Source organism: Hyla sarda, chromosome 10 (assembly GCF_029499605.1).
Source record: "Hyla sarda isolate aHylSar1 chromosome 10, aHylSar1.hap1, whole genome shotgun sequence".
Taxonomy (NCBI): domain Eukaryota; kingdom Metazoa; phylum Chordata; class Amphibia; order Anura; family Hylidae; genus Hyla; species Hyla sarda.
This window is the reverse complement of record NC_079198.1, coordinates 132,746,179-132,768,335: the sequence shown is the minus strand read 5'-3', so window position 1 is coordinate 132,768,335 and position 22,157 is coordinate 132,746,179. Positions and strand designations below refer to the sequence as shown.

The window sequence follows — 22,157 nt, the reverse complement described above, 5'->3', positions numbered from 1 at the left end:
ATACCAAAGGCCCAAATTGCTGATTTTTTGTTACATCATATCCCAAGAAAAAAGGCATAAAAAGTGATTAAAAAAAATCTCAAATACACAAAAGTGGTACAGATGAATATAAAATATCATGGTACAAAAAAATCAGCCCTCAAACTGACCTGTATATGGAAAAATAAGAAAGTTATAGGGAGTCAAAATAGGACAATTATAAACATGTTTCTTTTGTTAAAAAGGTTTGAGTTTATTTAAAGTAGTAAAATAATAGAAAAGCACATAACCATCATCATTTTAATCAAATTGACCCCAGAATAAAGAGAATATGTCAGATTAACCGTAAAGTGCGCTGAGTAAAAGCAAAAAAAAAAAAAAAAAAAACACTAAAAGTAGCAAACATGTGTTTTTTTTAATTTCAATTTCACCAACATAAATAATATTGTTTTGTTTGTGCCAAACATTTTATGCTAAAATTAATTGTCCATTACAAAGTACAATTGATCAGGAAAAAACTATCCCTAATGTGGGTTTGTGGATGGATCTGTTATGGTTCTTAGAAGGAAAAAATGAAAATTCAAAAATGAAAATTTCCTGTGCCATGAAGGCCAAAATAGGCTATGCCCTTAACCCCTTAAGGGCCAGGCCATTTTACACCTTAGGACCAGAGCGTTTTTTGAACATCTGACCACTGTCACTTTAAACATTAATAATTTTTTTTAATTTTTAATAGATTTTTTTTTCGTGACATATTCCACTTTAACATGGTGATACATTTTTGTGGTAACTTGCATCCTTTCTTGGTGAAAAATCCCCAAATTTTATGAAAAATTTAACATTTTGCATTTTTCTAACTTTGAAGATATCTCCTTGTAAGGAAAATGGATATTCCAAATACATTTTTTTTATTCACATATACAATATGTCCACTTTATATTTCCATTATAAACTTGACGTGTTTTTACTTTTGGAAGACACCAGAGGGCTTCAAAATTCAGCAGCAATTTTCCAATTTTTCACAAAATTTTAAAACTCACTATTTTTCAGGGACCAGTTCAGGTTTGAAGTGGATTTGAAGGGTCTTCATGTCAGAAATACCCCATAAAAGACCCCATTATAAAAACTGCACCCCCCCCCAAAGTATTCAAAATGACATCCAGTCAGCGTTTTAACCCTTTAGGTGTTTCACAGGAATAGCAGCAAAGTGAAGGAGAAAAATCACAATCTTCATTTTTTACACTCACATGTTCTTGTAGACCCAATTTTTGAATTTTTACAAGGGGTAAAAGGAGAAAATTTATACTTGTATTTGTAGCCCAATTTCTCTCGAGTAAGCACATACCTCATATGTCTATGTAAAGTGTTCGGCGGGCACAGTAGAGGGCTCAGAAGCGAAGGAGCGACAATAGGATTTTGGAGAGTACGTTTTTCTGAAATGGTTTTTGGGGGGCATGTTGCATTTAGGAAGCCCCTATGGTGCCAGAACAGCAAAAAAAAAAAAAAAAAAAAACACCATGACATACCATTTTGGAAACTAAAATGTGTGTTCACTAAAATGTGTGTTTCCCCCCCAAATTTCACATTTTTGCAAGGGTTAATAGCAGAAAATACCCCCCCCCCAAAAAAAATGTGTAACCCCATCTCTTCTGAGTATGGAAGTACCCCATAAGTGGACGTCAAATGCACTACGGGAGCGCTACAATGCTCAGAAGAGAAGGAGTCACATTTGCAAATTTTGCTGAAATGGGGAGGGGACATGTCGCATTTAGGAAGCCCCTATGGTGCCAGGACAGCAAAAAAAAACACATGGCATACCATTTTGGAAACTAGACCCCTTGTGGAACGTAACAAGGGTAAAGCAAGCCTTAATACCCCACAGGGGTTTTCGATTTTTGCATATGTAAAAAAAAAAGTATGTAGATACGGGGAAGTATGTAGTGTGTGTGGTGCTTGGTGGTTGGTGCTTGTAAAAAGTGTACAACAGTAATAGAAAAAAGCTACGGCCCCCCAAAAAAAGGGGTGGCGCACGCAGCTCCCTGAACCCCTAATAGGACAAGGGATAAGGGATCAGACCCTAATAGGAACCTGGGGGACCTATTAGGGGGTCAGGGGGGGGATTTTTCTTTTATAAAAAAAAAAAAAAAAAAAACGGATGGTGCATGCAGCTCCCTGAACCCCTAATAGGACCCGGGGTTAGGGATCAGACCCTAATAGGACCCCTGGGGACCTATTAGGGGGTCGGGGGGACGGGACATTTTTCGCTGTCCCTATTCTAAGGCTAGTGAGGGGGCTCCGGAGCTCCGAGGGGGGATCCACGGTCTTCTCCTCACTGCTGCACCCGCTGACTGAACACAGAGAGCGGGTGCAGCAGCGGGAAGGGAACATTAACCCCTCCTCTGCTGCGCTACTATTGGTCAGAGGATCGCCGGCCAATAGTAGCGTTGCTAGGGAGGTGACAGTATTGTCACCTCTCCCCAGCAATGACAGGTGATTGGCGATGTATCGTACACCGCCGATCACCATCTAGTTCCGGGTCATCGGGTCACCACTGACATGTGGGGGTCCCGGGACCCCCCTCGGTTTTTGCCTCGCGTGGCGGGATGCGAAATTTGCCAGGACGTATGAGTACGTGCCTGGTCCTTAAGACCCAGGGCGCAGGGATGTACTCATAAGTACTGGAAGGGTTAAGATTTTAAAATAATTTGAAGTAATTTACAGATCTGTTTGACTTTCTGGCACTAGTTGATTTGAAAAAAAAAAAAAAATATAATAATGTCTTCCACCTGAGTATCCCTTTAAGGGTTTACATAACAAAACTAGTTTATTTAATTCAACTCATGAATCCATTATGACATATTGTCCCATGACTGACTCATGTATACATATATATATATATATATATATATATATATATATATATATATATATATATATATATGAATAATATCTCATGGCCTGATCAATACTTCATACTTAAACTTTGTGAAAGCATCGGTGTAGAGAGAGTCACTTGTCATCTGTTTTAGACAATGGATTCCAGCTCCTATAAGCTTTATCATGTACATGGATTTGATTCCAGACAAGCCCTGGACCATTATTTTTCAGACAAAGCTGATATGGTCTTTGAAGAGGATTCCTTGAAATTTCCCATTGAAAATCTTACGAAAACCTTCACAGAGGGTATGTATCTCAAATTATCTGTGGTTAATTGGTTTTAAAAAATCAACTAATAAGAAGAGTATAACACCGGCACTGAATTGTATTATATTTCCCAAAAAGTTGCTCAGATACAACTAGGTGGATCCCTGCTATACCACCAAAAGGATTAGAATTAGAGATGAGCGAACTTTTGAAAAATTCGATTAGGCTGATTCGCCAAATTTTTTGAAAAAAATTAGTTTCAGGTCGAATTTATTTGCAGCGAATCAATATTAAAAATGGCTATTTCTGGCCTACAGAGTGTCTCAATAGGGGAGTAGAACACTTTGCCTTGTCCTAATGCCCAAAGGGAGTGTGCTGTGTTGGTGAAATAATACTGTTATTCAGAATGACATGCAGATTACAGGCATCACTTTTAGAATCACTGCCGCAGAACAGCACAATGACAAAGCCTGGAGGTGGCATCAGTATTAGGAGACCATATAGTGCAGGGGACAGCAACCCCTGGCACGCATGCCACTCATGCCATGCAGGGTGCATTTGAGTGGCACGCGAGCGAGTGCCGACCTGCAGGTAGTCCCGAAACACTGTCACTTTAAGCGGCTATTAAAAGATCCGGCCAGGGACGGAAGATGTGTCCCTTCCCCTCCCTCTCCCTGCCCAGTTATTGCTGTGCTGCGCTCTGAACAACTTAAGAGAGATTTCTCTCTTTTCCATCCCTTTCACCTTTCAGCTGCCGCACTCCACTGTCTGTCGGCAGCATGGAAGGGGGATCGCTCTGAGCTCTGTACTGGCCACAGTCACTAATACAGACCAGAAAGTCGTCTGTATGTTTCTGTGGAATACACTTAGCTCAGCTCCTGGCTCTGACAGCAGCTTTCCTGCCCCAGAGACCGTCTCTGGTCTCTGTCAGTCTATAGATCCCCACAACTGTGATATCTACAGATTCACCCATAACAGTGTTCATTCACAGCTCCCCCATAAGTGTGTCTTTCACAGCTCCCCCATAAGTGTGTCATTCACAGCTCCCCCATAACAGTGTTCATTCACAGCTCCCCATAACAGTGTTCATTCACAGATCCCCCATAAGTGTGTCATTCACAGTTGCCCCATAAATGTTTCATACACAGATCCCCCTATAAGTGTGTTATCTAAGGAACCTCCATTGCAGTGTGTGATTTGCTTATCCCACAAAGGTGAATCATCTTAAGATCCCCATAAATGCGTCGTCCAGAGATCCCCCCATAAGTGTTTCATCCAAAGATCCCCTATAACATTGTATCATCTACAGATCCCAATAAAAGTCATCTACAGATTATGCATGGCAGTGATTCTGCGGTCTGATTCTGGGGTCTGTATTATGCGGGGCGGTGATACTGGGGTCTGATTCTGGGGTATGTATTATGGTGGGGTGTGATTCTGGGGTTTGTATTATGTAGGGCAGTGATACTGGGGTCTGATTCTGGGGTTTGTTTTATGGTGGGGTCTGATTCTGGGGTCTGAATTAAAATGCTCTTTGTATTTTCCTTTATGTAAGTTCCTTACAGAAGGAACAATATATTGGAAACATTGAGACAAAAAAAACACTTACCCTTTGATAAGCCACATCCCCACAAACCCCAACCACAGTAAGACACATCCATAAGAAAGTCACACCCATATCCCCGGCTCACAAAGTAACTTCAACATTTTTTTTTGGGCACAGCACTACCAAAAGGTTGCCTATCCCTGGTATGGTGGCTGAATGACACAGTGTGGAGGTGTTGGCAGCATGAGGAGACCATATAATGGCTGAATGACACAGCGTGGAGGTGTTGGCAGCATGAGGAGACCATAAAGTGGCTGAATTACACAGCATGGAGGTGTTGGCAACATGAGGAGACCATATAGTGGCTCAATGACACAGCGTGGAGGTTTTGGCAGCAAGAGGAGACCATATAGTGGCTCAATGACACAGCTTGGATGTGGCTGAAGCATGAGGAGACCATAAAGTGGCTGAATGACACAGCGTGGAGGTGTTGGCAGCATGAGGAGACCATATAGTTGCTGAATGACACAGTATGGAGCTGGCAGCATGAGTTGACACTAGGGATTCATAATCCCTAAGATTAAAATATGAATTTTGAAATTGAAATTGAAGATTTATGGTAGCTAGTGCTACCATAACATTTTTATGCCCAGGCCCAGCAGCATCAGTAAACAATATATTGGCTGAATGACATAGCCTGGAGGTGGCTGAATCATGAAGAGACCATATAGTGGCGGAATGGCCCAACCTGGAGTTGCCTGAAGCTTGAGGAGACAATATAGTGTCTGAATGGCACAGCCTGGAGTTGGCAGAACCATAAGGAGACCATTGAAATTTGAGACATTTAAATTCAAGATCTTTAAATTGAAATTGAGGATTTTGAAATTTAAACTTTAACTTTAAAGTTTTATTGTCCCGGGCCCCAGCGTGTGAGTACAAAGGACCAAATTTAACAAGGAGTCACATGTCACATGGCCATATAGTGGCTTAATGGCACAGCCTGAAGTTGGCTGAAGCATGAGGAGACCATATGGTGGCTGCATGGCAAAGCCTGAAGGTGGCTGAAACATAAGGATACCATATAGTGGCTGAATGAGACAGCCTGGAGGTGGCAGCAGCATCAGGAGTCCTGAAAATGACCCTAATGCAGAGGAATTTCTGAAACTGGGGACCAGCACCTTAATTATGTTTTTCAGTATCCATGGCAGCACAAGGAGAGAGCCTGGAGGTGATAGCATCAGCATGAGGACACCATAGAGCAACACAATTACAGAGCTTGTAGGTGGCAGCATCAGCATGAAGAGACTATATAGCAGCACAATTAGAGAGCCTGGAGGTGGCAGCATCAACATGAGGAGACCATATAGCGGTAGAATGACTGTGCCTGGAGGTGGTAGCATCAGCACGAGGAGACCATATGGTGGCACAATGACAGAGCGTGGAGGCAGTAGCATTAGCATGAGGAGACCATAGAGCAGCACAATGAGAGAGCCTGGAGGTGGCAGCATCAGCATAGGAGACCATAGAGCCACACAATTAGCGAGCTTGGAGGTGGAAGCATCAGCATGAGAAGACCATATGGTGGCACAATGACAGAGCCTGGAAGTGGTAGCATCAGCATGAGGAGACCATATGGTGGCACAATGGCAGAGCCTGGAAGTGGTAGCATCAGCATGAGGAGATCATATGGTGGCACAATGACAGAGCATGGAGGAGGTAGCATTAGCATGAGGAAACCATAGAGCAGCAAAATGAGAGAGCCTGGAGATGGCAGCATCAACATGAGGAGACCATAGAGCAGCACAATTTGCGAGCTTGAAGGTGGCAGCATCAGCAAGAGGAGACCATATGGTGGCACAATGACAGAGCATGGAGGAGGTAGCATTAGCATGAGGAGACCATAGAGCAGCAAAATGAGATAGCCTGGAGGTGGCAGCATCAGCATAAGGACACCATATGGTGGCACAATGGCAGAGGCTGGAGGCGGTTGCATCAGGATGAGGAGACCATAGAGCAGCAAAATGAGAGAGCCTGGAGGTGGCAGCATCAACATGAGGAGACCATAGAGCAGCACAATTTGCGAGCTTGGAGGTGGCAGCATCAGCATGAGGAGACCATATGGCGGCACAATGACAGAGCCAGGAAGTGGCAGCATCAGCATAAGGACACCATATGACGGCACAATGACAGCCCGGAGGCGGTAGCATTAGCATGAGGGGACCATAGAGAAGCACAATGACAGAGCCTTGAGGTGGCAGCAGCAGCATGAGGGCCATGAGGGTTGAAAGGGTAACAGAAGAAAAAAATGGAGGGCAGTGCCTCGTGTAATTCTGTGGGCTAGATATCCTAGAGCCCTTAAATATATTGGATATGCTCACCTTATGTGAACCTTGATTTCATGCATATCACCTCTTCAGATGCAGGGTAGCGATGTGGGATACTTGGCTGCAGCCCGCAGAGATGACCAGTCTCCTCTTGGGGGGTCGGTAGTTGTACGGCGTGAGAGTTTCTGCAAAAAATATCTGCATTGGCGCTGCCTTAATGGATTCGCCAATTCAGAGATTTTTTGCAGAAACTCTCATGAAGTGAGGGTTGAGTCTGAGAAACCCACCGACTGTTGACTGGGGTTGTAGGAAGGGATGTCAATTGGGATGAAGTGGATGACCGAGTGAACCGATCAATCATGGCTGCTGGGTTGCTGGTCGCGACACGACTGCTAGCTGACATAGGGAGCTCAGACCTCTCGCTGTGACTCCTGCTGCCACACGCCCCTACTCTGCTGTGACATCTGCCTGCGCCTGATGAATTAAGGCCTTTACCACTCCACTGTGCACGTCCTGGCACTACTCCGCCTGACATACTCATTGCATATATCAGGGGAGTGCAACACGCTTCACTATGCTTAAAACGGTATTTGTCTAGTACAGCAGCAGGTGATTACTTTTGGCTGTCCTTTTACAATATATAGGACCATGACAGATTAACAGGTACAAAATAGTACACTACTTAGATGTATGTATGTGGTATGCACTTATGAGGGCAGAAAAATGTGCTACAGTACACTTAAAAAATAATCTGAGTACAACACTTTTGCCTGGATTTTCACAAAAGCGGTACAGTATGCTTAAAAAAGCGTATTTTAGTAAAGTACCAGCCAGAGATTACTTTTGCCTGGACTTTCACAGTATCTAGGCCCTTGACAGATTAACAGGTACAAAATAGTACACTACTTAGATGTAGGTATGTGGTATGCAGTTATGCACTTATGAGGGCAGAAAAATGTGGTACAGTATGCTTAAGAAAACGTATTTTAGTAACACACCAGCCGGTGATTACTTTTGCCTGGACTTTCACAGTATCTAGGCCCTTGACAGATTAACAGGGACAAAATAGTAAACTACTTGGATATAGGTATGTGGTATGCATTTATGAAGGCAGAAAATTGTGCTACAGTATGCTAAAAAATATATATATATATTTGCACAACACCAGCAATACACCAGCACTGCAGCACAAAAAAGCTGTGTACTAAACACAAAATTGCACTCAAAGACTATTAGGAATGGACTGCTGGGTATTATACCGTCTACAGACTAGTACAACCAGCAGATATTTGTTGTGGGACAAAAAAACAGAATTGCACTGAAAAATTATTCCTGTCTTCTCTGCTAAGGTTTATGAATTTGAGGCAGCTTGTTGAAATGTATGAGGCAACACACAGCTCTCTGCCCCTCTCTGTAATACAATGCTGAAGAAAGTAACTGGGAGGTTAATGATAGTGTTGAGCGGCATAGGCTATATTCGAATTTGCGAATATTCGCGAATATATGGATGAATATTCGTCATATATTCGCTAAATTCGCATATTCGTCATATTCTCGTTTTATTTTCACATATGCGAAAATTTGCGCAGCTGAAATTGACATATGCGAACATTTGTATATATAAAAATGAGCATAAGCGAAAATTAGCATATGCAAATTTTCGCATATACGAAAATTCGCACGCCAGTCTCACACAGTAGTATTACAGCCTTCTTTACACCACACAAGCTGGAAGCAGAGAGGGATGATCACTGTGATGTGTACTGTGAAAAAAAATATATATATTCGTAATTAAGAATATATAATGCTACACTAGCTAATGACTACAGTAAAAAATCCTTTTCAGTGAAAAAAAAAAAAAACACTGCTTTCTGTCCACCAGAACGCTGATGTGACTAGGATGTGAAACGCTGCTGGAATTAGCTTTTCGGTGTAACACACACACAGCGATGTCCGTCCTATCTGTATGCAGTGTAATGAATGATATGACGTGCTGCAAAATGGCTGCTGAATATATAGGGCTGTGACATCACAGGGGTGACCTGATGCTGATAGGCTGCATGCTGCATGTGATTCAGGGTCATCACGCCTACCTCCCTTCCTGCCTTGCCTTCCAGCCTTCCCAGCGTTCCTTGCCCCATGTACTGACATGTGGATCCACTATGTTAGATGCCCTGGAGCCTGCACTACAGTAAATGGAGTTTAATGAAGCGATTCGCGCGATATTCACATTCCTTGTGAATCGAATATTTCATGAAATTCGTAACGAAATTTGGTTCGTCAGCTTCGATTCGCTCATATCTAAATATATATGCTTAAATGCCCTTGTGGAATGGCATATGTCGATCAGACATCTCGACTAATAAGGGTCAGGCTTAATGAATATAGAAGTCCCAGGACTTTTAAAAAGAAACTAGAAGAAGAAAAATGCACTGAACAGATTGATAAGTTTGGGGAAACCAGTTTAGCGAGACACTTTATGGAAAAAAGACATCAGGTATGTGAAATAAAGTGGCTGGTATTAGAAGAAGTTGAAGGTAACAATAGGGAACAGAACAAGTCAAAAAACGGTTGAGCCAGAGAGAAGTATATTGATACAGAGACTGGCACCGAAAGGCACCGAAAGGCATTAATGAAAACTGCAATTTATATGTATTTTTGTAAATTTTGTAAATTTTGTAATTTTTATGAATTGTATGTACTTTCCTGGTCTGTTTACTGTACTTCTACACCGTCTCTAATGTGAGTATGTTTTTTTCTGTTTTTAGCATTTTAATACTCTAGACAGGAATATCTCGCGAGAGTTCCCCTGTATATGTGTGGGTGATGGGTGCACTGAAGTTAGGTTGAGAGAGGCAACTCCTGAAATGTTCCCACTGCTCGCTCGCTCTACAGCGAGCGTGTTGAATCAGCCCATAGAAAAGCAACTCGCTGCAGCCAGGAACGGAATGCCCCGCAATGGGATGAATATGTTCTGAAGACACCGCACTGAGCTAGTGGACTGTTATCTTTTGCACTGGGTGAATATTATGTTCTATATCCTGCATATTGCACTTTTTGTATAATGGTACGTTCACACTGCGGAATTCCCGCAGAATTCCTCAGTGTGAACTTAACATTAGTGTAAATGGGTCTCCCCGAGACCCGTTCACACTGCAGAATTTCAGCAGCGGACAATTCCGCTGCTGAAATTGTTCCGTGCAAAGACAGAACATGTTTATTCTTTGCATGGATTCCGCCAGCATTGCATATTTTCAGCGAGTGGAGATTTTGCAGAATGAACGCACCCTAAGCGAGCAAACATTATGGAGAAAATGGACAATTAATTGCAATCCATGTTGAAGTGTCTTTTCTTAATGTGAATTGGTCTATGGACCTGGGGATACGGAGCCTGTAGCAAGACACAAGAGAGCCACCCTGTAGTGCTTTACACCTGTTGTCCATTCACTATTGATTGTATGCTAAACTAAAACTCCCTTGAGGGGAGTTGTAATTTAGAAACAGCTGGAGGCACCCCATTTCTAAACTACAACTTCCATGACGGGAGTTGTAGTTTAGAAAATGCTGGAGGCACCCTGGTGTTAAAATGCCAGCAACATGTACCACCGGCCTGCTAGGTGTTGCAAGACTACAACTCCCAGCATGCCTTTACAGTGAAGACATGCTGGCAGTTGTAGTTTAAACTCTTGGGCGGGTGGTTGATACTAGCCGGTGGCCGGGGCAGCGGAGCCGGCCGGCATCCAAAGACATAAAACTACACTGTAATTTCATATTTACCCGGGCAGTGCCATGATTGGCCGGTTGGTCAATGTAATCTCTTATTTCTGGGAGCCCTCTGCTGCACCAGGCCCTCATCTCATCCCGCCGCCACTCATCTCTCCCCCTGCCGACACTCATCTCCACCCGCCACCGCTCATTTCCCTGGTGATGCCGTGATTGGCAGAGAGCAACTGGCCAATCACGGCACCGCCCGGGAAATATGAAATTACAGTGTAGTTTCATATTTCTGGGAGCCAGCTGGCTCCGCTGCTCTGGCCCCTCATCTCTCCCTGCCGCCGCTCATCTCTCTCCCTCCGCCCCTCATCACTCCTCTGCCGCTGCTTAGGTAACTTGAGTAGCCATATTAGTCCAGTGATGCAAATGCAAATCATAAAATGTTGCAGTATCTTGTAATACCTTTGTTATTGGACTAACAGCATTTTGTAGAGACAAGCTTTCGGGATTCCTCCCTTTATCAAGTCCAAAGCTTTGGACTTGATAAAGGGAGGAATCCCGAAAGCTTGTCTCTACAAAATGCTGTTACTCCAGTAAAAAAGGTATTACAAGATACTGCAACATTTTATGACTTGCATCTGCATCACTGGACTAATAGGCTACTCAAATTTACTATGTATATATATATATATATATATATATATATATATATATATATGTAAACAAAAATAAACATATGTGTTATCGCCGCATGCGTAAATGTCCAAACTATAAAAGTATATTGTTAATTAAACCGCACTGTCAATGGCGCAAACGTAAAAAAATGTCAAAGTCCAGAAATGCATATTTTTGGTCACTTAATATACTAGAAAAAAATGTGTCATCAAAATAAAAATTGTCCTGATAAAAATTTCAGATCATGGCACAAAAAATAAGCCACATGGACAATTTTAAACATACTAATTTTGGTGCATGTAATTATAATTTTTTTAAAGCAGTAAAATAATATAAAACCTATATAAATTAGGTATCATTGCAACTATATGGACCTACAGAATAAAGATAAGGCGTCATTTGTACTGAAAAGGGCACTGCGTAGAATCGGAAGCCCCAAAAAGTTTCAAAATTGTGTCTTTTCACTTTTGCCCCACAAATATTTTTTTCTGGTTACGTCGTAGATTTTGTGGTGAAATGATTGATGCTATTACAAAGTCAAATTGGTGGCACAAAAAACAAGCCCTCATATAGGTCTGTAGGTGGAAAATTGAAAGTGTAAAGATTTTTAGAAGTTGAGAAGGGAAGAACAAAAGTGCATAAATGAAAAATGGCCTGAGAGGGAAGGGGTTAAACTAATTAAACCATGCCTAGCTATGTGGAATATATGAGAATTGGGTTATTTTTTTCCTCACTTTTTTAATATTGGAAAAAACTATATATCCATATTTATTTTGCGTAAAGTCATACAGACATACCTAATTATTTGTCTCCATCTCTGAGGGTATAACATGTTAGCTGTTTCAGTATGATATCATTTTTTTTATTTTTTTATCTGCAGGTCACATTAAAGGAGATGTCCTCATTGACCTTACCGCTGCACCCCTGATTCATCATCTGTTGTCAGCCTGTGAGTTTTTCAGACACATCATAGTCCTGAAGGTCCAAGACAGATGCATCCTGGAGCTGAAGAGATGGCTGGACACACGGACAGGAGCATTCGATTGGGGACATGCCACAAAACTTCATTTAGAGAAAGAAAATAAAAGGTGAAGTATTTGGCTCAATAATAGTGGACATTGTTTAGGCTTTATATCTTCTTGACACTTTATTGTAAAATGTAAAATGTCAGGGCTTTAGCGCTGCCACTGGTCCTCCCTAGGTGCGGTCCATGGTGTCTCTTGTCGTTCTGATGACATACCTTCCTTTCGTAGGGCCGTTTGTCACTGTATGACGTGGCTGCCTCACCCTATAAGGAGGTGGAAGTGCTGGGACAATCAGCTGCGGTGCCTGGTGGCAGGAAATTTAAACTAGTCAGCTGCTCAGTCCTATGCCCGTGATTGTGGATAGTCCCCTTCGCTAACATTCTTGTACCATGCTCTATTCTGTGACCTGACCTGAATTCTGCATGTGATCTAACTCTGCCTTTTTGCCTACTGATTTTGTACTAACTTGGTTTAAAGGGGTTATCCACCATACTGTATGACGTGGCTGCCTCACCCTAAAGGTGATTTTAGTACATACCTGGCTGACAGTAATGGACATACTAGGAAGGATCTGCGCTTGTCTTGGGGCTAAATGGCTATGTCATGAGATTACCATAACACTGTGGCTAGCTTTTTGTGAACTTGTATTTCCTGTTTGATTTATGTTTTTTTTACTACAAATCCCACAATGCCATTTTCCTCCCTCCCACACATCACCCACCCCACCCATTGAAACAAAAGACCTGTGGTTTTCAATCAGGGTGCCTACAGCTGTTGCTTTAGTTGCAGATTGATCCCTCCACCCATTGAAGCAGACAGGCTCCCTGTCATCAGCTGACTAGTGAGTCAGGTCTCTACCGCATTGCAAGCTGGGAAAAATCTGAGACAACAGTCATTTTGTATGCTGTTAAAAATAAATAGTGGGGTGAAAATCACAGAAGAATTGTAAGAAAACCGTCACACACAGGTACAAACACTATATTATGAACTACACTAACTTTACAACCACTGTAGCATAGTCAAATAAAAAAAAAATCCTGTAATACGCCTTTAACCCTTGCTTATCCTGGTTCTGATTTTCTACCCTCCAATATAGATTTTTTAACTCTCTGGCTTGTCCCTGGTTAACTGCATTTCTGCTGATTTTGTACTGTTTTGTACCCATGTGTTGTTGACCTGGCCTGGCTGTTTTTTCTGATGCCCCTTTGCACTCACTTCAATGTAGGGACTGTCACCCAGTTGAGGGCCACTGGTTAGGGGAGAACATTCAAGTTGATAGGAACAGTGGTTTGAGGATCTCAGATCTGCACTGCTGCCTCGTCTGATGTGGCATTTATGTTGAACTAAAAGCCGCAGCTTTATCTAAAATTGGACATTTTGTGTTGCTTTCGGCCTCTTGGGAGAAGTCTTCTGCTTACCCTACTTTGGAAATTTAGGATGTCAGTAGAACAATTTGCATTTATCTACATGAATTTCTTTTTTATTGAATTTCATTGAAAAAAAAAATTGGTGGAAGTAATATATGTCCAGACAGTCAAAAATTTGTAGCATACAGTCAGTCTGAGATCTCACCAAAAGTATGTCAAAACATTACAGTCATGTAACATCTGGCTGGAATTAGAACAATATAATAATCCTATTAGCCTATCCAAAAAAAAAGAAAAACACTAAAAAGACCATAATATAAGAATTACTCATATCTTTATATAAATAAATTCATAAAGTACGATAAAACAAGGTAAAAATCACATAAACAGTATGGGAAAAAAAGAACAGTTGGGTAATGGTAAGAGGATCCTGCTCAGCACTATAACCATATGCTGGTAATGCTCAATGAGCAAAGAACATGCAATTAAGGGATAGAAAGAAACTGGTGATATATGGACATGTGTATATGCACATAGAAGGTATAGTAAAGAATACTAAGTAATAATTAGCAATACACATCACACACAGATACCCCATATAACAGATAAAAGAGCCAAAATACAAATATAAGAGAACTATGTGAAAAACCTCAGTGTTAAAGGGGTATTCCAGGAAAAAACTTTTTTATATATATCAACTGGCTCCAGAAAGTTAAACAGATTTGTAAATTACTTCTATTAAAAAATCTTAATGCTTTCAGTACTTATAAGCTTCTGAAGTTAAGGTTGTTCTTTTCTGTCTAAGTCCTCTATGATGACACCTGTCTCGGGAAACGCCCAGTTTAGAAGAGGTTTGCTATGGGGATTTGCTTAGAAACTGGGCATTTCCCGAGACCCGTGTCATCAGAGAGCACTTAGACAGAAAAGAACAATCTTAATTTCAGAAGCTTATAAGTACTGAAAGGATTAATTTTTTTTTTAATAGAAGTAATTTACAAATCTGTTTAACTTTCTGGAGCCAGTTGATATATATATAAAAGTTTTTTTCCTGGATAACCCCTTTAAGAATAAAGCAGCATACATTTTAAAGTGCAGAAAATGTGCATATCGTATTTTTCGCCGTATAAGATGCACTTTTTCTTCCCCAAAACTGTGGGGGGAAAGTCGGTGCGTCTTATACAGCAAATACACATTAAAAACCTGTCCTATTGCGGCGGTCCCTGCGGCAATCAACGGCCGGGACCCGAGGCTAATACAGGACATCACCGATCGCGGTGATGCCCTATATTAACCCTTCAGATGCGTGATCAAAGCTGACCGCCGTGTCTGAAGTGAAAGTGACACTAACCCGGATGCTCAGTCGGGCTGTTCGGGACCGCTGCAGTGAAATTGCGGCATCCCGAACAGCTTACAGGACACCGGGAGGGACCTTACCTGCCTCCTCGGTGTACTCCGTGCCGGGATCCCCTGCATGACCGGCGCTCTCCTTCGTTGTCACCATGTCGTCGCGCACGCCGTCCCTTCATCCAATAGGAGCGGCGTGCGTAGCAGCGTGCGTAGCGACGTGATGGAGGCGACGCAGAGCGAGGATACCGGGCAGCAGAGATGTTCCGGAGCGACGGGGACACCCCGGGATGCGGCGACAGCGATGGTGGGTGACATCCAGGGCAGCAGTGATGGGTCCGGAGTGGCGGGGACACGTGAGTATTACCTCCTATACCAGTGATCTTCAACCTGCGGACCTCCAGATGTTGCAAAACTACAACTCCCAGCATGCACGGACAGCCAACGGCTGTCCGGGCATGCTGGGAGTTGTAGTTTTGCAACATCTGGAGGTCCGCAGGTTGAAGATCACTGTCTTATACTTTACATTGTATTTGGTTCAGAATATTTTTTTTCTAGATTTTCATCCTTTAAAATTGGGTGCGTCTTATATGCCAGAGCGTCTTATATGGCGAAAAATATGGTACATTCAGCATAGGTCCCCATATCCAGGGCACCCCCCACACCTCCGACGTGTTTCACCATATTGGCTTTTTCCAGGAGTCAGTAGGGTGGGAGGGAGAACAAATTGGAAGAGCATTAGTTAACCGTTGATAGTGGTGGATCAATTGAAGGGGCACAGTATAAGATGTATACTTAGTGTACCATAGTTAGATAGAACAGGCAAAAAGGCAACCGTCCATCATGTTCAACAATGAATAAGCTTTTATGCCATACTATCTAATGTGGAGTGTGTCCATATGTTTTCATCCCTTTTAGTGACCAGTCACAGAACAAGGAAGGGAAAGTGAGATCGATCGTTCAACACGTTATGAAATGTGACGTTAAGAAAGAAAATATGACGGACCCGATAGTCTTACCACCAGCTGATTGTATCATAATTGGTTGGCTCCTAGATCAGATCAGCAAAGACCAAGATGAATACATCAGATATCTGAGGAAGTTCTCAGGGATGCTGAAACCTGGAGGACACATCATATTACTTGGGCTTTTAGATGTTACATATATCAAAGTTGGGAAAGACAAGATTCATTCTTTAAAATATGATGAGAATTTTGCAAGAAAAGCTGTAGTTGAAGCAGGCTTTGTTATAGATAACTGTGTAACTAAGAAGAGAACCAATGTGATTGACCTTACTGACTATAAGGCCATCATATTCATTGCAGCTCACAAGGAGAAGTAGAAATAAGAAACAAATAAATGAGGCTAAGTTCCCATAGTATGTACACAAAGATATGCCTATTACTCATGCGATCCTACACTGGATATAATATGATACCAGGATAAACAGAGGCATATACAGATCAAGTGCAAGAAAAGATGTATATATATTTGTATTAACACCTTCCCTCTCAGGCCATTTTTCATTTTTGCACTTTTGTTTTTTCCTCCTCACCTTCTAAAAATCATAACACTTTTAATTTTCCACCTACAGACCCATACGAGGGTTTGTTTTTTTGTGCCACCAATTTTACTTTGTAATGCCATTAATCATTTCACCACAAAATCTACAGCAAAACCAGAAAAAACATTCTTGTGGGGCAAAAATAAAAATAATTGTAATAACTGTAGAAAAAAAGAAAGAAACAGAGAGAGCGCGACAATGTGCCGTTACTCCTAGCAACCGTAGGTGTAGTGCATAGGGAGACAATTCTGCTCACCTTTCAGTGTTGTACTGGGTGTACAACACCATATAGCGTTTTATAAGATCCAGGAGTGCTGCCACGACACCTTCCCCGTCTTGGAGTGATCCTAGGCGGTCTCAGAAGTAGAAAAAAACTGTGGTTTGCGGTACCAGCAAAAAACATCGGTGCATTCAGGCACTCTCCTCTTAGTGGTTGGTCAGCCGGAGGTAGGACATAAATCACACAAATAGGGGATGATATAAATAGGTAGATTTTATTGCACATGAAAAGAAAGAAAAAATAATAAAAAGGAGGTGGGACTATGCGTTTCGAGGGGCGTAATCCCCTCTTCGTCAGGTCCAATGGTTGTACAGAGAAGAGATGCCGTCATTTATACCGGCAAAAAGACCGCGAAAATTACAAACAAGGATTAAAAGTCACTTTGCCCGTTAAAAATTCCAATATCCTCAGTTTATAAGAAACACAGTTAGGCATTGATAATAAAAATGTACAGGATTATAAATATTAAGAATATAAAAAACACTTGTGTGCAAATTTCTCTATGTATTATTCAACAATAATACAACAATAATACATAGAGAAATTTGTGCACAAGTGTTTTTTGTATTCTTCTTAATAATTATATTCCTGTGCATTTTTATTATCAATACCTAACTGTGTTTTTTATAAACTGAGGATATTGGAATTTTTAACGGGCAAAGTGACTTTTAATCCTTGTTTGTAATTTTCGCGGTCTTTTTGCCGGTATAAATGACGGCATATCTTCTCTGTACAACCATTGGACCTGACGAAGAGGGGATCACACCTTTCGAAACGCGTAGTCCCACCTCCTTTTTATTATTTTTATTTATTTTCATGTGCAATAAAATCTACCTATTTATATCATCCCCTATCATCAGGGTTTGATTTATGTCCTACCTCTGGCTGACCGGCCACTAAGAGGAGAGCGCCTGAATGCACCGACGTTTTTTGCTGGTACCGCAAACCACAGTTTTTTTCTAAAATAAAAAATACCCATTTTGTAAAATTTGGGGGCTTCTGATTCTACACAGTGCATACTACAAATGACACCTTATCTTTATTCTGTAGTTCCATACTGTTACAATGATACCTAATTTATATAGGTTTTATTTTATTTTACTACTTAAAAAAATTATAACTACATGCACCAAAATTAGTATGTTTAAAATTGCCCACTGCTGAACCCTACAACTTTTTATATTTTTCCGTATATAAGGGTTTTTTTGTGCCATGATCTGAAGTTTTTATCGGGACCTTTTTTTTTATTTTGCATTTTATTAATTTTTTTTCTAGTATATGAAGTGACCAAAAATATGCATTTCTGGATTTTGGAATTTTTTTACGCTTGTGCCTTTGACCGTGCGGTTTAATTAACATTATAATTTAATAGTTCAGACCGTATATATCTTTATAGTGCGATACCGCATATCTTTATTTTTATTTTTGTTTACATTTTTTTTTTAAATGTGAAAACGGGGTGATTCAAACATTTATTACTGAAGGGGTTAAATCACATTTATTAACTTTTTTTAACTTTTCTTACTTTTTTTTTTAGTCCTCATAATGGACTATTACATGCAATAGTTAGATTGCATAGACTGAAAAATGCAAACCATAGCGTAGCATTGATCAGTGTTATCTGTGCTCAATTGCTGAAGCCTAGATCTCAGGCTTGGAGCAATGGAGTGACGACTGGACAGCGGGAAGGAATTTAGGCACGTTACCGCTGTCCTCACAGCTCTTTGGGACACCGCAACTTCAAAGTGGCGGTTCCGAACAGCCCATTAATCTAACTGGCAACTGTTTTCTCCCGTTTTAGACACTGTGATCAACTTTGATTGCGGCATCCAAAGGGTTGATACAGGACATCAGCCCAATCGGCGATGTCCGGTATTAGCCGCAGGTCCTGGTTGCTGATAGCAACCGGGACCCACTGGGTATGATTCGCGCTCACCTGCCGAGCGCGCGTCATACGGCGGGAGCCCGCAGTGGACGTATATATTCGGCCATTTGCGGGAAGGGGTTAAACATAAATGCAATCTTGGATTTATGTCTAATAAAAAATGTTTTGCACTTGATCTGTATATGCCTCTGTTTATCCTTGTATCATGAGTTCACATATTGTAAAATTACAAGATAAATAAGGCTATAAATGTAAGTTAAAAAGAATAAAAATATTTCAAAATGTTTTCATGTAATATTGTGTTCTATAAATGTTTATGGAAAAGGAGGCATCTGTGCACACACAGTCATAGTTCCAATGTAATTTTACGATATGTAAACTTGGCCTTAGACCATGTTTAGATTGTATTGAACCCTAAGATTTCCCAATATATACTGCAGAATAAATACTCTGATTTACATGAATAACAAAGCTCTAATCTTTATATAATATATAATGTAAAATGAATCAGTGCAGCATTATGGACCTATTACGAATTAGGAGAAGAAATGTCTCCAGGCTCCATATTTACTGCTCCTTATACTTCTGAATATACACGGCTTACGCATAATGATAGGAAGACATGTACTAAGAAGCACAACAGACTTTGCTATGATTGAATATGATTTTTAATACAAATTTCTTGTTAAACAATCTGTCTTCTTCTTGGACATCATGGTGTATTACGAGGTTTCTGGTTATTTGCATTATACCAACAGTGTAATAAAGGTAAATATATAACACTGGACTGTCTGCGCTTATTTTTGTGTTTTTTGTCTTCTCCCTAGAATAAGAATTATGGATCTTGATTTATGTGTCATAGATTTCTATTACAGTGATCCCTCAACTTACAATGGCCTCAACATACAATAGTTATAACATACAATGGTCTTTTCTGGACCATTGTAACTTGAAACCAGACTCAATATACAGTGTACAGACAGTCCAGATCTGTGAAACCTGTCAATAACTAGAATAGCTGACCAATCAGAATGGGCATTTACTGGTAAAACACCTGTATTACTGAAGTGCATGACTGCCTGTCTGTAGCGCCCCCTACAGCACAGGGAGGTATTACATGTTCTGTACTCTTTACCTGTGCCAGGGTTAGCTGCTCCTTTGGACACCTAGCAAGGGCGGCTCTGTTTTACTTTTTTAGGACATTGGGGGACATGTATCAAAGATTTTACCCCTGTTTTGAGTGTATTTTTTTGCGCAAAATTTTGCACAAGCCCTTTTTTTTGCGCATTTTTTTGCGCACGTTTTGGTAGAGCATGTCGTCCAGATGTGGCTGAATCAGGGTACCTTGGAGTGATATCTATACTACACATGGATTTATTACCAGCGTTCTTTTCCTTTGCACCAAAAATTTTGACGCAAGTGCGTCTTTTTCCCCATAAATATAAGCCAACTTTAACTGCACGTAGCAATCCTTTCTATTTCTGAAGGAAAGTTCTACTAAGGAACCACCAGAATGTTATTACTTTCCTATCTCAATTCCTCATTTGGTTTGCTTTATATTTTTACTCCTTGGTAATTCCAAAGCACTTTTTAAATAATTTGCATATAGAATATTTGTTTCCAGTTCAGTTATTCATTAGATCACTTGTATATTGGTTTTGTTATTTTATGATCCAACAATTTAATACATTTACATAGGAAATGTTTGATAACTTATCATTGAACAAGCTCCGTCACATTAAATAGCTTTGTAATCCACTTAACACTGTAGATCATTCTCCTTTTATTTTTACAATTTACTGCTTTCCGTTATACTTTTCCCCAGCGCCCGGTAAGATGGTGGCTATCACTGATAGCCAGCCATTTTACCATGTGACCACGGGGGTTTCATCCCCCCCCCCCCCAGCGATCGTTGCTATCAGCTAGTCAAATCTGACTAGCTGATAGCAGCGCGGTGTGTGAGTCCGGATCACGGGGATCGGGACACACACCGCTCTGCTAAGTGTCCCATACCCGTCCCCCAGCGTCACTTACCCGGCCATGCGGTGTCCTGAGCAGTCCCGGTGCCAGCGGCGTCCTCCAGGCGGTCCCGGGGGTGGTGCGTCCCAGCGGTGAGTTTCCGGCAGCAGGGTGGCATCTTGATTGGCAGCAGTGAGATCACCGTAAAGCGATCTCACTGCTGCCTCTGGGAGTTTCAAAACTGCAACTCCCAGCATGCCCAGACAGCCTTTGTGAATAGTGAAGCCGGGACCCGCCTCTAATAGCGCACAGCGCTGATCACGGCGCCGCGCGCTATTAACCCTTTTGCCGCGCGCTCAGAGCTGAGCCGCGCGGCTAAAAGCGAAACCGAAAGTGGCCGGCTAGCTCCGGCAGGCTGTTCGGGATAGCCGCGGCTAATCGCGGCATCCCGAACAGCTGACAGGACAGTGGGAGGGCCCCTACCTGTCTCCTCGCTGTCCGATCGCCGAATGACTGCTCAGTGCCTGAGATCCAGGCATGAGCAGTCATGCGGCAGAATCGTTGATCACTGGTTTCTTATGAGAAACCAGTGATCAATGATGAAGATCAGTGTGTGCAGTGTTATAGGTCCCTATGGGACCTATAACACTGCAAAAAAAAAGTGAAAAAAAAGTGAATAAAGAACATTTAACTCCTCCCCTATTAAAAGTTTGAATCACCCCCCTTTTCCAATAAAAAAAAACACAGTGTAAATAAAAATTAAAATAAACATATATGGTATCACCACGTGCGGAAATGTCCGAATTATAAAAAATATATCATTAATTAAACCGCTCGGTCAATGGCGTGTGCGCAAAAAAATTCCAAAGTCCAAAATAGTGCATTTTTGGTCACTTTTTATATAATTTAAAAATGAATAAAAAGCGATCAATAAGTCCTATCAATGCAAAAATGGTACCGTTAAAAACTTCAGATCACGGCGCAAAAAATGAGCCCTCATACCGCCCCATACACAGAAAAATAAAAAAGTTATAGGGGTCAGAAAATGACAATTTTAAACGTATTAATTTTCCTGCATGTAGTTATGATTTTTTCCAGAAGTCCGACAAAATCAAACCTATATAAGTAGGGTATCATTTCAATCGTATGGACCTACAGAATAAAGATAAGGTGTCATCTTTACCAAAAAATGTACTACGTAGAAACGGAAGCCCCCAAAAGTTACAAAACGGCGTTTTTTTTTTCTATTTTGTCGCATAATGATTTTTTTTCCGTTTCACTGTAGATTTTTGGGCAAAATGACTGATGTCATTACAAAGTAGAATTGGTGGCGCAAAAAATAAGCCATCAT

General features: G+C 41.2%; 1 protein-coding gene across 1 annotated transcript; it reads left to right on the top strand.

The window, feature by feature from the left end:
- Nucleotides 1-3,011: 3,011 nt before the first annotated feature.
- Nucleotides 3,012-16,460, top strand: LOC130293274 (indolethylamine N-methyltransferase-like). The gene is made up of 3 exons (XM_056541777.1): nt 3,012-3,162; nt 12,263-12,470; nt 16,037-16,460. The coding sequence occupies exons 1-3, from the start codon at nt 3,012-3,014 to the stop codon at nt 16,458-16,460; spliced, it is 783 nt and encodes a 260-aa protein (XP_056397752.1).
- The last annotated feature ends 5,697 nt before the right edge of the window (nt 16,461-22,157 follow it).

Coding starts and splice junctions, on each gene's coding strand:
- LOC130293274 (XM_056541777.1), top strand. CDS start 3,012: ATGGATTCCAGCTCCTATAAGCTTTATCATGTACATGGATTTGATTCC. Junction 3,163..12,262: donor TACGAAAACCTTCACAGAGG/GTATGTATCTCA, acceptor TTTTATCTGCAG/GTCACATTAAAGGAGATGTC. Junction 12,471..16,036: donor TTAGAGAAAGAAAATAAAAG/GTGAAGTATTTG, acceptor CATCCCTTTTAG/TGACCAGTCACAGAACAAGG.